Source organism: Lonchura striata, chromosome 7 (genome assembly GCF_050655825.1).
Source record: "Lonchura striata isolate lonStrDom1 chromosome 7, ASM5065582v1, whole genome shotgun sequence".
NCBI lineage: Eukaryota > Metazoa > Chordata > Aves > Passeriformes > Estrildidae > Lonchura > Lonchura striata.
In genome coordinates this window covers 18,225,242-18,239,512 of record NC_140709.1, presented here as the reverse complement: position 1 = coordinate 18,239,512, position 14,271 = coordinate 18,225,242, and the positions used below count along the sequence as shown (strand labels likewise).

Genomic DNA, 14,271 nt, shown 5'->3' with positions numbered 1-14,271 from the left:
GTTTTCAGAAGTGCTGTATGAAAGTTTTATTTTCTAACCAAGTGTTCACTACCAGCAGAGTTAGCTGAGCACAAGTCCTTGCTTAAATGTAAAGCCTTCTTTTCCTTCCCTCACACCTTACACAAAAACTCCAACAACACTGTACTTCCCTTAGCTCCTACATGACATCATGATGACCTGAAAAGAAGAAATGTTTGAGAAAATTAGTTTTCTTTAAAATAACTTAAAATTTTAAAAGCATTAGAGTATTTGGATGGTCGTTATTTCTGAGTGCTGCTTGCTAATTTTAAAGGTTGTGAAGGAATAATAATTGTCTTTTTAATTCTGGTCCAACAGGGACACACTGTACTAACTTTCTAATATTTTGTACAGATATTCCTAGGCCAGATTTTAACTTCATCTGAACAAGTGACAGGTTTACTATACTGTAATTAAAAATTTTGCACAGTGTGGTTTGTTCCATTTCAGACATTTCTTACAGGAAATTTTACCTCAGTGTGGAAAGCAATAATATTGATTGACTTACTCCTGGTATTGACCATTGTTTTATTTGCTTGATTTTATTTCTGCTTAAAACTTGAGTGGCCTTGCCCCTCTTTCTACCTAAATATGGTAACGTTACTGTTTGGTGGTTACAGTCAAGAGTTTTCTCAGTTTACTTGTTAATGGTCAGAATGACAAATTTGGACAGTATTTCATCTTTCCATAGAGAAAACAAAAAAGAAATATCTTTCCCTTCCACACTGGAAACCAATGTATTTTAATTTGCCTAAATTTGTTACTTTGACTACATGTGCTCCCAAGTGGTTTTTTTTGTTTGTTTGTTTGGTTTTTTGGTTTTTTTTGGGTTTTTTTTTGGGTTTGTTTTTTTTTTTTTGGTCTGGTTATTTACTGCTTTCATCTACAGCCTGGAAAAACTGCTTTTTGCATTATATGATGTGAGTTTTACCTGAAGCAGGAACCAAAAATCCTTAGGAGGGCATACCAGGGGCATATATGCTTTCTACACAGCAGTGCCCTGCTAGGAAATTTAGATATTCTTCAGTTCTCTTAATATGAAATAGTTCAGCATTTCAATTTTGTAGACAGGTTCAAAGCTCTGAATTTTCCATTAAATTTATGAAAGTAAATGGTGAGGTGTATCTTTTACTTAATAGAATTTAAATTAAAATCTTATTTTATTAATATTATATTTTAATTTCACATTCCTCTTTGTTTTCCAAGTTTGGACTGCCTAACCATCCAAACCAGAGCAAACTATTCTACATACCTATTTTTCTCTTTGCTTTAGAAATATAAGTGAAGCCTCCCTACTTATGTATGCATTTGCAGATTGTGTTGCATGTCTTCATGCTCAGGGTCTGGAATGATTTAAGTATTATGTGGTAAAGATGCACATCCTTTTGCTTCTGCATTTTTTTGCTAATGTTGAAGATCCAGCATGGCTTTCTGTGTTTGTATGTTGTTACTACATCCTTGATTCAGATTCATATTTTCTGTCTTTTCTTTTTGTCTTTCTGTAGCCACATCACCAGTTGATTTAAATTTACCATCTTTTCAAGGTATGATTTATTGAAATAGGCAGTGAAACTTAGCACTTACGGGACATTAGCACCTGCTTCTATGACAACCTCTGCTTAACTGTGATATGAGTAATATCTCTGTCCTATCTTAAATGCATATTGCAAATGATAGCGCAGAATTGGATATACACAGCTGTATGGAAAGTATTTTTGTATAGTTTAACCCTAGATCAATTTATTCAATTTAGGGTCATGTTTATATTGATACTTTTACCAGACTTGCTGATTTCTGTTGCTCATTGCATGTGCATTCAATAGGATTTCTTTAAGAAAGTTGATTCTAGCAAAATATTTAAAAAGTCAGTAATGACATTTACAAATCCTCTGTATGAATAAAGCAATTTAAGGAGGATAAATTCTGCAAGATAACGAGAATAGATTTGACTGTTGTTACTATGACTGTCACGTGGCTATGTGTGCATGGATCGAGTGTTTGGGTGGTCTTTCTCCATAGCTACACCATATGCAGGCTGGGGCCTGGCTTGTCCCACTTCACACTTTGCCATAAATTTAAGCCAGTAGGAATGGTGAGCTGAAAAGTCTGATGCTCTTTTCCCCTTTTACTACCTTTGTGATATGAACCATAGCATATGACAAGTGGGGTGGGCTCGATTATGTGCTGGTATTAAGAGCAGCTGAAACTCCTCTTCCCCGAGTTGAGAAGGAGAGGAAGAACATGGATGCTAGGCAAACTCTTAATTTTGTTACATCTAGTAAAATTATGAATATACGTGGTTTATGATGTGTTTTGTGTGTCATTGCAGGAGGTTTATGACACGGTGAAATAGTAAGAATGCAGGAGAAATAATCTCTGCACAAAATAATGTGTGGAACTATTGTTTTCTATTTTAGGCTCCTACCAATCTGAAAACATAGATGTTCTGAAGGAAAAAGAAAACAAAGGATTTTTCAGCTTTTTTCAACGAAACAAGAAGAAAAGAGAACAAGTAAGGTGTAACTTTGTATAAGGAAAACTTCTAGAACCATATTCAGATTGAGCAATCAATACTGTTGATTATTTTCTAGAAAATACATGCAACTTAGGTTTCTTTTTACTTCCCACACCTCAAGGCTGCCAGTGCCCCAGCAACTCCATTGATGAGCAAGCCAAGGCCAACGTTCATCACGAGATCGAACACTGTCAGCAAGCAGTACGACTCGAGCACTCTGCCTGCGGAAATGCCGAAGAAGCGGAGAGCTCCTCTGCCGCCCATGCCCAGCTCTCAGAGCGCTCCCCAGGAGCTCGCGCGAGCCCAGGGCAGACCAGCATCTGATATTGTGAAATCCAACAGCTTTCATAGGAGTGACCAGGTCAGTTACATTTGCTTCACTTCTCTAAAAAAGTGCAGACATAACAGCCCTGATAACCCTGTTGTTACTATATGATGAGGCTTGAAATAAATGGAAAATAAAAATGAAGTAATTGCCTTAAAAAATTTCAGCTAGAAAATAACTATAGAAATTGATTGATGCATTCCTTTTAAACTTTATCACCAAAAATAGCTGCTGTATTTTGAAAAGGTAAAACCAACTTCTTATGTAAATTAGTCTTGTAAGCACTTTTTTGTTCTTTTCGATGAATACTTTATATATTGAAATATGAGAAGGTGGTCTCACTTTATTATAACTAGTAATTTGAGTTAATTATTCCTGTTAATTTTGAATGTTTTAGTTACATGAGAAAATGAGCAGTTTGTTCTTTATGCTCTATTGTAGAAAAAAGCGGACATGGGGAGCAGTCTAAACATTGTTCCCAGCAAGTTAAAATAAGTTTTTTATTTTAAAAATTGGGTTGCATTTTATTTAAGCAAAGAGATCTGGGCTACATATTTGGGTAACATAAACATATATGTATATCTATATGTATGTATGTGTGTGTGTATATGTATGTATGTATATATATTTTCCAGGACATGAAGAAATTCTGCCTGTGTGTGAATTGGTGAGAACTGATGCATTAACTGTTAACCTGGTATTGCACATATTGTCAATTGTGAATTCCAATAAAAGATCAAGGTTAAAATTTTTGTTATCTATATTTTAAAAATTATTTCCTAATTTCCTTTGAATACAGTATCTAAAGGTGGTCTTTGGATATGAGCTTATTGACATGCTAGAAAAATCAAATGCAGAACTAAATGAAGTCCAGGTCTGAGGAATTAATTTTGGGTTAGACTTGGTGACAAGAAATTTGAGACTGTGACTACCTTTATACAATAATTTAGTCTTTCACTGATGCACAGAACCACAAGAGAGCACTGTTTAACAGAAGTTCTGCTTTTGTGCATTGTGTCCTGCTGAAAATCTTTATCATTTGAAGAAGATAAAAGTTTCTTTCTGAATTTTAGTAAAAGGAACCTTTGGGGAGAGTAAGAAAATAATGTCTTGGCTTTTTTACTTCACCATATTTCTCTTTTAATTGAGTTCAGTTTCTTAAAAAATAGATTATTAATGTTAACATGCTTTAAATGATTATTATCCTGTTATGTCTAAAGTAATGTATGACAGCTTGGCTGTCACTCAAACAATTGCTTAGATTTATTATTTTGTACTTACATTTCTTAGTGATCCAAAGTGATCTGACTGAAGTTGAATAGCTTACAAATAAAGTTATATTTTTGTGTATATTTTCTATTTTATAGTACTTTGTGCAGCACACTTGAAACTTAGAGGCCTTTGACATGCCTTTTTTAAGGTGACTTCTCACTCAGGATTTGATTGCACAGTGATTTTTCAGAAAATGTAGCACTTCTTCCTTTGAATTTTTTAAAATCAAGTAAAATATTTTGTCTTGTGGTATCTACCTTTCTATCATCTAATGAATGAATTTGGCATGGTACATATTGCTCAACTTGATCAGGGAACTCTTGATAAGGATCCCATGGGAGACTTACTTGGAGAATAAAATTGCTGCTTGGAAGAGTACAGAGACATCTTCAGAGACAGCCTTCCTGCAGTACAAGAGAAGTCCATTCTCCTAATTGAGAATAGGAATAGACATAAAAACAAACACTTAAGTGTTTTTAAATAGTCTTATTTAAATGTGCTACTGAAAGAACTTAAGTTCAAAAATAAAAGTGGAAAGAACAATTCCCAGAAAGAAATACACAGATACTTCTTGGACATGCAGCGGTTCTCTTAGAAATGCAAAAGCAAGCTTGGCACTACAAGTGGCAGAAGATTCATGAGCAAGAAGTTTGTAAATTAGTGGCAAGCAGAAATCCAAGGGTAAAGGATGAAGTCATCTACCTTTTATTTTAGCAAGGTGTTCATCTACCTCAATTTTTTTTTCTTGAAAAAGTGAGATACAAACTGGACAGAAGAAGCACAAGATAGGACAAAAAGTGGCTGCAGTTCAAACAGTGAGGATAATGGCTCCAAGTCAGACTGGTTGTAATGTGGAGCTCCCAAGAAGTTGTAATATGGCCAGTACTGTTAAATATCTTTATAAACAATCTACATCATGGAACTGAATCCACTTTCAACAAACTTGAAGTCACCAAAATGGGCAGAGGCAGGTACTCCAGCTGCCACTCAGGGAGGCAGTGAGAGTTAAAAAAGATGCATATGAAATTCTTTATCTGGACTGAAGTACAGCTTCAGTAGCACCAGTAAGCACCAATACAGGCACCAGTAAAGGCTGGGGTCTGGTCATGTCATCCTCCTTGAATCCAGTATACTCAGTAATTTTATATTACACCTGCACCATGTGTCCAGATTTGTTTTCTGTAATTCAAGACAGAGACAGAGAATAGGCCACCATGATGTTTAAGGATTTGGAGAAAATAAATGTTTTAATGGAAAGAAGGCTCAGATAGGACCTAACCACATTCTTCTGATATCTAGATGGTGCTACAGGGAGATCTGAGGTATATTCTTCACAAGGGTGCATATGGCAGGATGAGAACCAATGGGCATTAGCTTCTCCAGAGGAAATTCCATTCAGACTGAAGAACAAAGCTCACCACTGTGAGAACTGACTGTTGGAATAGCTCACTCATAAGAAATGGCAGAAGTTTCTTTGCTGGAAATGTATGAGCTGTTCCTTGCCAGGATGTAGGAATAACCAACAAAAAAGTCGAAGACCTTGTTTTCAACAGAAGGTTGGACCAAGTTATTTCCAAATGTCTCCCTTAATCCTGGTCAGCTCTCAGTAAATGAGGCCAGTACAATGGTCACACTAGATCACAAGTATTTCATTATGAACAATATAAGAATTTGGTCTGTTATATTCTCTGCTGTTGAAAATGTGTATCCTGCTGGTAGGACTTAGTCTCTCTCAGGTTGCTCACCAGGCTGATTGGTGTGTTCACTGGGATATTTAGCATGTCTGGGAAATTTGCTGCAACTTCAGTGTCCAATGAAGCTAATTTACAAAAGTGAAGATACACTTTTTTTGTAAAGGTTATTTTTTTTTTCTGTTTTTCCCCTACAAGAAGCATCTCATAGTAAATCATACTGCTTTTAACAATGCCTAAGTTCCATAGCCTGCACTTCAATTTACTTGGCAGACTGGACACGTACTTTATTTCTTCTACTGACCAGGATGACCATCTGCATGGGTGCCATTAGGGACAAATCTCTTTTGTAACATCCACAGGGAAGACAAAGTGAAATGTCAGGTTTGCCTGGATGAACTGTCTGCCTAGGTTTGAGAGGAATGTGTCAAAGTAGTAACATCAGACAACAGTGAAATGAGCTAACTTTAAGGGAACAGGGTTCTCACTGTTGTCTTTCTTCAAATTCTCAACATATTGTAGTCCAGTTTCTCACAGTATTAAAAAAAGTTTTAATGTTTACCATCTGCAGTTTCTCTGCTAATTTTCCACTAAAGAAACTGCTTTCTCTTTGTGTGAACAGCTAATATTCTGATAGGAGGGTTGGAATTTTTCTGCCTCTATTTCAAGGTGATTATAGAATTAGTTTTTAGGGGCATGGTCCTATTTTTAGGGGAGAAAATAGTACAGTGGAAGACAGAGTACCTTTTACAAGTTATTACTTAGCATGATTTGCTTATTTTTCTACATGAGATTTGGAAGATGTTTAGTAAGCTTAAATGGTTAGTGTTTGTCCAGCAAATTTCTATGTTCAGTCAAGTGGGAAATGAGCCTGCTGGTCTCTAATATTGAAATTTCTTGCTTATTTGTCAGTTCTAGTTCTGGGCAAGATGACTTTGGTCAGAAGTATGTTTAGAACTAGCAAGTTTAAATACACTGGCAAGTAGAGAGGACTGTCAAGGGTTTTTGCAAAGTGTTGTTGTATAATTTAGTGTGTGTGTATCTTCACAGTTTTCATAAAAGTGATTGCAATTTTCTAGTAATAACACTTCTTTAAAAGAAAAGTATTTGATTATGCCCAAAATGCCTCAGCTGATTTTCTTCCTACTGCTTTATTTATAAAAGCTAGACTGATACATCTGCATTTTATCCCATGAATGTTTCTCTCCTTACCCTGTTAACAGGGTAAGGTTATTGTTAGGGACATGTGTAAACTATGCTTGGGTAGGAGCAAGTGAGGATTTTTAGTTAAAACATTTACAGCTTAAAATAATGGATAAAACTTCTCAACTCTAGAAATTCGAATTGCTGTTACTTTCACAAACTTAGCTCCTAAAGAAATCTAAATCTCCAGGCTACCTCTTAAAAAAGAAAGGGAAGAAGAAGATGGGAGAATGGGGGAAGGGTGGGAAGAAACTAAACCATAAAGTACTTCTGAAAAGATCTTTTTAGCCAGTGTCCCAGGACAGCTTAGTTAGGATTTCTGTGAGGGGTGAGTTATAAGCTGAAAAATTACACCAGAGGCTTGCTTGCCTGCAACTTGATGGTCAGCTCGTTAAAGGAGGTGTTGGGCAATGATGCATTGAGCATGATGGACAGCAGGGAAGTTTTGGAGTAGATCAGGGATGAGAGTGCTCAGGACTACCTGAAGTTTGCATGAAGATAATCTGATATTATTCTGAAATGTTTCAGAATTGGTGATGAATGTTGTATGCATTCACTTTTCAGTATATCAAATGTGTAACTTTACTCCTTTATTGTATTTGCTTCTGTACCAGAAAGATAAATCCTAGGGGAAAATAGTCATATTTGTTGTTTCGACAGAATATCACCAGCTGAGTTTCTTCAAATACATTCTGTATGTCTTTCATTCCAATGGGTTAGAGGTGTATTACTTCCTTTGTAGTACTTAGGATAAGTTTTAAGTATTTTAGGAAGCTTAAGCCATGTAATAGAAATTGAGTGCATGAGTTATTGTAGGAGCAAATACATATTTTTTTGCTGTTACTCCTTGGGCATATGCCTGCATATAGAAAGGGAAGAAAGAAATATTAGCAATATGAGTAGCAATGCGCTTTGCTATCCCTGCATGATACAGTCACCTATATATCTCTGTTAAACAAAGATATTTATGGAGCAAAAGAGGTAGGATGTGATATGAAAATCTCTGTCCAGTGACCCGTGGTATGAGGTAGGCTTTCCAGCACACTGAAATGCTCAGCTACCACTGTGGGGCATTCCCAAGTGCTTTTTGGTTTTTTGCTTCTATTGCAACTTCAAAATTACTGTGCTTTGATTATCTTTCTTTGCATTTTTTGAAATGAAAAGAAGGGCAAGGCACTACGTCTGCCACTGCTTACAGAGGCTGGAACTTGAGAAGCACTGGCATCTACTAGTGCTTGCTTTTGGGTGGGATTTGGTGCCAAATTTGAGACTAAAAGGTTTTCATATCCACCTTTACTTTTTGCAGGATGAAGAGGGTGTATGGTGTTAAATGTAGAACTCCTGCATATGTTAAAAAAGTTATGACAGTTCACTGGTGTTTCTGCAAAAACACAGTTAATTACTTTAGTGATCCAAACAAGAATTTTAATTTAAATGTAACTAATAAAGCGCTGGTTATCATAGGCAGTTGGTATGACACATGAACACCCAGATGTATATTCCAAAGCTTTGTCAGATATGTCTTAATAACGTAATTTTAATTTTTTTCCATCTGTTTAAAGTACTATTTTCACTTTACAGCCTTTGTTAGGATTTGAAAGCTCTTAATATTCATATGTTGAATAATTCCTGAGAAAATCTGTTCAACACTTGAACCTTAACTGGAACATTTAGTACTTTCTTGAAATCTCTCTTTGCAAATTGTTTCTTTGGATGCAAAGGGCAGTAGAAAGACTTATAAAAATCTTCTAGTAGCATTTGTGCTCTTATGCTGAGAACATTCCCCCCCACCCTACACACACTTGTTGTGTGCAGAAGGGAACTCTGGTGGCATCTGCTCAGCCGGGCGAGCGTGCGCAGAGCTCGGTGCCAGCCGAGTCGCTGGGGGAGCACGAGAGGTGCAGCCCTCGGAATGGGGAAATTTTCCTTTGTGCAGAGCAGGGGGCTGCAGCCTGAGCACAGCTGCCAGAGAGGAGACAAACACAACAGCCCAGCTGTGAGGAGGAAATGCTTCAGCAACAAAAAAAGCCTCATTTGGGGAAATAATATTGTATTTGATATCCCCTCCTGAATAAATTCAAAGGCTGAATACTGATAATTATTTTTACTTTTTGAGACCTATTTTGGAACTGTGAATAAGAAATTATAAAAGTGTAAAGTGTTTTTTGTTGTGTGACATTTTAATCTAGAAATTGTCTTGTTCAAAAACTACTGAAGCATGCAAGTATTTTTAATTAGGAGTGCTGTGTTCCTATCCTCTGGTGTTCTTAAAAGAACATTCCACCTTGTGCTTTGTGTTTTCTCCCTTAAACCCTGACTCTTGCTTTGCTGGAAAAGGTTTGAGTTTCTTGCTTTGGCATTAAAGTGCTGGGTGGAACTGTGTGTACGTTGTTGGGCTGTGGTGCTCCTTGTAGTGCAGTATCTGTGGATCTGTTGTACCTGATACCAGGGTGGGACAAAGCACATGACTGAGGATGCCCAGGGTGGCTCAGAGGATAGTTTTTCATTCAAAGCCCTGTTCATTCATTCAGGTATTGTACTGCAATCTCATGGGAGCTGCCAAACACTGCCTGACAGACAACACCCTGTGACAGTATCTTTTCTGTTTTCATTTTCTTTATAGATTTGATTGTATAAAACCAAATGGTGTAGCTTTTGGTCTTTAATATCCCACTTACTGTGGAATCTTTGGATATTTGTTCAGTCATAGCCTTCTAAATGATAAACATCTTTTCCATGAAAATTGACACGATCAACAATTCTATTGTCTGATGTTTTTGAAAGGATTGTCAGTGCAACAAGATTATGTGGCTGTCTTTATGCCTTCTCTGTTCCTTTGTGAAGTGGGCTGGTTAATTGAAGCACAGAGGAGTTCTCTGGAGATGACCCCACACCCAACTGCTGTGTGGATCCTTCTAGACAGAAATGAATGTCACTGCAGGATTTTATTTTATTGTTGAGGAGACAAGTGATAGGTATCAGAATTACTACAGAAACAGGCAACTGTGTCCAGTTCCAAAATGCATTCCTTTATTGCTGGGATCCTGAACATTGTCTTTCTAATAGATGTGGATATAATTTTCTTCAGCATAAGGCAAACTGTAGTTAAGAATGGCAGGCAAATTTACAACCACTGTCTTTCTGAGACAGGTAATGTATTTCTAAAAACAGCATAAAATGTGATTGGTCTGCTATATCATAAAAATATGAGGTTTTCAGCAGGTATCTTTTGTCCATTTTTAAATTGTTTTGATTATTTGTGAATTAAGATTTTTTACTTTTGCTACAATAATGAGGACATTACTATGCTGTAACATCAGTAGGTACTATAACTTTTTTTTGCAACTTTACTAAATTTTAACTAAATTTAATTTTGTTAAGTATTCTAAGACAGTTGTACTTGATGAGTTTTGAAATCAGGCATTGCAAAAATTTTTGTGAAAGTTCAGATATTTCAATGAGGGAAAGAAATTCATACTAATTACGTATACAGGCCAATTAAGACTGCTGTTGAAAGAGTGGGGGAGGAAACACTGTGTAATGCTGTTGTGCTAGGATGTAGTTGAAACTTCTTTCCACAATGATTTTAGCTACTTTTAGAAAAGATTTATTTTGGGTTTGTAGAATAGCCTTTGGGCATAAAAAAAATTCAAATTATCTTTTAGACTCTATGTAACAATTGATTTTCTTTTATTGCTCTATGTTGCACATCTGAATATATTCAATTACTCGAGAAAAAAATTCTTTTTTTAAAAAAAAACAACTCCTTGGAGGCATTAAGATGAAAAACACAATACATTTGGTAATGCCTTCTTTCTTTCCCAAATGAATATTATAAATACTTTTGGAGAACACTTACTGGAGCTGTTTTGCAAATAATCTTCCTGCGGTGTCTCCCTTGGCAGGCCCCTGTGGGATTAGTGCGGAAGGGCTCCCTGCCGCCCGGTGACTCTGCTTCCGTGAACTCCTCGCTGCGCAGGATGAAGCGCAGGGCGCCCTCACCACCCTCCCGAGCACCAGAAGATCAAAGTGAAAGCAGTAATGAGCCTGGTAATCTTTTTATGCTGTTTAATTGGAAGGCAACAGAAAGTATAGCTGACTAAACATTAAGGTAACGCCACCTTATGAGATCAGAACCTCAAGTGAGCAACCACAAAAGTGCAGATGGAAAGAACGCATTTATTTCTGTTACCTCACCAACTGGGGAAGCCTCAAAGCAGCGCCCGGGCAGAGGTGCCCAGGTGGGAACCCAAGTGGGAGCACAGGCACCACAGAGCTCCATCCATGCCAGATGATTGCCAAACCTGCTCCCTTCCTCTGTGTCAGGGATTCGCACAGGTGTATTTACCACAGTGCTTTGATCTTACCCACAGCAGGGCAGGAATCTCCAGCATGTCCCATAAGATGCCTTGTAAGTCTATCACAGGCCTATGTTATCTGAACACAGGTGTTCCACTTGTCAGACACACATGATTAAAGAGCAATTAATATCATATATGTGGGGTTTTGCACCCCTACAGCAAGTCACTTGAGTGTGTTTAGAGTCCTCCTCATCAATCCTCTGTTATTTTCCCACAAGAAGAAAGAGAGGTATTTAGAGCATGCAAATTAGAAAAAAACCCAGACAGTACCAAATTAATTATGGTTAGGTTAAGTATAGCATTGTGTTTATGTTGCTCAGGTAGACTGCTTGGGGTGGGGAGAAAAGATTAGCTTCTTTGGATCAGAGAGAGTATAATAGCAAATGGACTGACTACAAGAATATTAGAGAAAGTCCACTTGTTTTTTTATAATTCCTACATTTGATCAAAACTTCAGTTTTCTGGTTCAAAAATATCTAAGAGTTGAGATTAAAATATCTGGAAAATGTGACAATGAGCACCAATTGTTTCAGAAGTGTTTCTTGAAGAAATCACTATTCTGTATGACCATAATCTTAACATATCTAGAACTTTTGTTGGTGCTGAAACTGAGAGATGGTAAAGGTTGTTGCTTCACTTTTTGCAGTAACAGAGTCAACAGAATCAGCCTCCACTAAAGCAGAAGGAAAAGCCACTGAAATGCAACCTGGAACAGGTTGGTTGTTTCCACAAAAGTACTGATAACATTTACTTCATGGCAAGTTATAATCATTTGTAGCAATAAATTACTATACTACAGATAAATGTAGAACTCATTTTAATGCTTCAGATCAATTAAGTTTTCCTTTGAAGTAAAAATGCATCTTTCTACAACAATAATATTTTACCTTTGTTGTCTACAGAAATAAATGCAAAATACTTTGTATTGCTATCTGTGCTTTACATTTAATAAACTAAACATTATCCCTGATTTCTCTCTCTCTTCCTTACAAATTACAGAGAAGAACTATCCAGAATTTCTGTGATATTTTTTTTGTACCTCATAACAAGCTTTTCAAGAGCTAAAGCCCAGTGTTGTTTTTAGAACCTTGCCTTGTGCTGCCCTTGACCTGCATAACATTGAGGCAGGAGCAAATCTGTGCCTGGCTTTTGGTTGGCATCTGAACAGCCTTTGAAAACATAAGTTGTAAATCTAAACTGAATGCATAAATAGTTGTTTCTACATTAAATTATTTGTTGGGTGTTATGGGTAAAATGTGATTTATGAAAGTATAGCTGTTTAAAACACAATTATTTAGCTGCTGAACATAATGCTTTTCTAAATTTATGCACTTTGTACTGTGAAATACTGTTGTTTGTAAGCACCAGACCATGGGGTTCAGTTACAGTATACAACATCTAGAAGTCTTCTAAAATTTGCAAAAGCTTTTAGAATAATCAGTGCCAGTGCAGTCTGAAAAAAATAATTCTTCAATGTTTAATAAGAATGAAGTATATAAATGCTAAGCCTGTGGAGTGCCACTGTCATTATATGAGGCTAAGCACTCGGCTGCTGTGATAGTTGACAGGAATTTTTAAGTAGTCTTCCTGCTGTTTTATTCTGGATGCCAGTCAAATTGTTTGGAGTGATAAAACAAAAATGTACCACAAGAGCTGAAAGTCATCTGCTAGGATGCTAGGTCTGTGGCAAACGGGGGAAAATAAAAAATAAGTAATCAGTAAACTTGGGCTTGGTTTGCATTTAGGGCAATTTATGTAAATTGTTGGAAAAGACATTGAGTAGAAACAATATGTAATGTAATAATTGGGAGTATGAACCTATACTGTGGAATCTGGGGTTGAAGATCTCACAAAGTTGTAACCTTTCCTTGTCTTTGCTGTTGCAGCAGATGAAAGAGAATAATCTGAGTGGTTTGCTTACTAGTATTGAATTTTGTGTGTTGAAAACTGTCCATTTACATGCAATGGGTCTAAGATGAGCAGTATCATACTGTGATTTTAAATAATTTTTATTTGTTTTCTTGTTCTTGTTTCTGTCTTAAGATCGTTGATCAGTGCTAGAATTTTTTCCTTTCCCATTACTGTAATGTCCAAGTGCTGTAAGCAACCATGAAGATCAAAGAAATGGCTTGTATGTTTTTCCATAGATTTAAAAACTTCTGCTTGAGGCATTTGAGTTCTGTAATTAAATATTTTAATTTAAGCTCTAATGGAAAGAAATAGAAAAAGTTAATCATCTTTACTGGGCTTAGAGCAATCTATGTTGAGCCCTTGGATTTACCTTTGCAGTTAGTGACAATCTTCAGTCTCTAGTTTTCCTTCTTCATGCAGTGTCCTTTGGTGAAGACTTAATGTAGTGCAGGTTTTTTTTTAACGTACATATAAGTCACATAGAACAGCTTCGTTGCCTCTTTTTTTTCTCATGGGATACTGCTGCTCTCTGGTGGCATCTCTGAAACTGTCATGAGGCCTGTGTATAAAGGGTCCTTTTAGCAAAGCCCCTCATGCTGTGAGAACCGATATTAACCTGCAGCAAAATCACATGCAGTACACCTGTCCTATTCCTAGTCTGAAAATTGTCCATGTTTGGGTATTGTTTTAAATGGATAAAATAGTTCAGTATCACTTAAATTGCAAAGTTGGACATAATTTTAACTTTACAAAAACCCAGGAGTTCCTTCCACTTGGATTAATACCGCTTTGATTGTCAGGCATCTGGGAAGCATTGTGAGTTTTTGATTGGCTGTAACTGCATTCCAGAGTGCTTCTGTTGTGCAGTGCTACTTTAGCAAATAAGCAAAAAACCTAGGGTGCAAATACAGCATTACCTTTTGCCCTAAAATAAACCACTTCAAGTGTTCAATTTGCAGTGTTCAATAATGTCTG

At 36.6% G+C, this 14,271-nt stretch overlaps 1 protein-coding gene across 12 annotated transcripts in view; it reads left to right on the top strand.

The window, feature by feature from the left end:
* Window positions 1–14,271, top strand: part of COBLL1 (cordon-bleu WH2 repeat protein like 1) — a 77,898-nt gene that overhangs the window by 48,729 nt on the left and 14,898 nt on the right. For 9 of the 12 annotated variants that reach the window (XM_021528580.4, XM_077785001.2, XM_077785002.2 and 6 more), the window contains 5 exons: window positions 1,524–1,562; window positions 2,436–2,530; window positions 2,655–2,894; window positions 10,930–11,074; window positions 12,032–12,100. In XM_021528580.4, the coding sequence (XP_021384255.3) occupies window positions 1,524–1,562; window positions 2,436–2,530; window positions 2,655–2,894; window positions 10,930–11,074; window positions 12,032–12,100 (588 nt within the window). The remainder of the gene's footprint in view (window positions 1–1,523; window positions 1,563–2,435; window positions 2,531–2,654; window positions 2,895–10,929; window positions 11,075–12,031; window positions 12,101–14,271) is intronic. The other 3 variants (XM_085585064.1, XM_085585062.1, XM_085585063.1) reach the window with 2 other exon arrangements.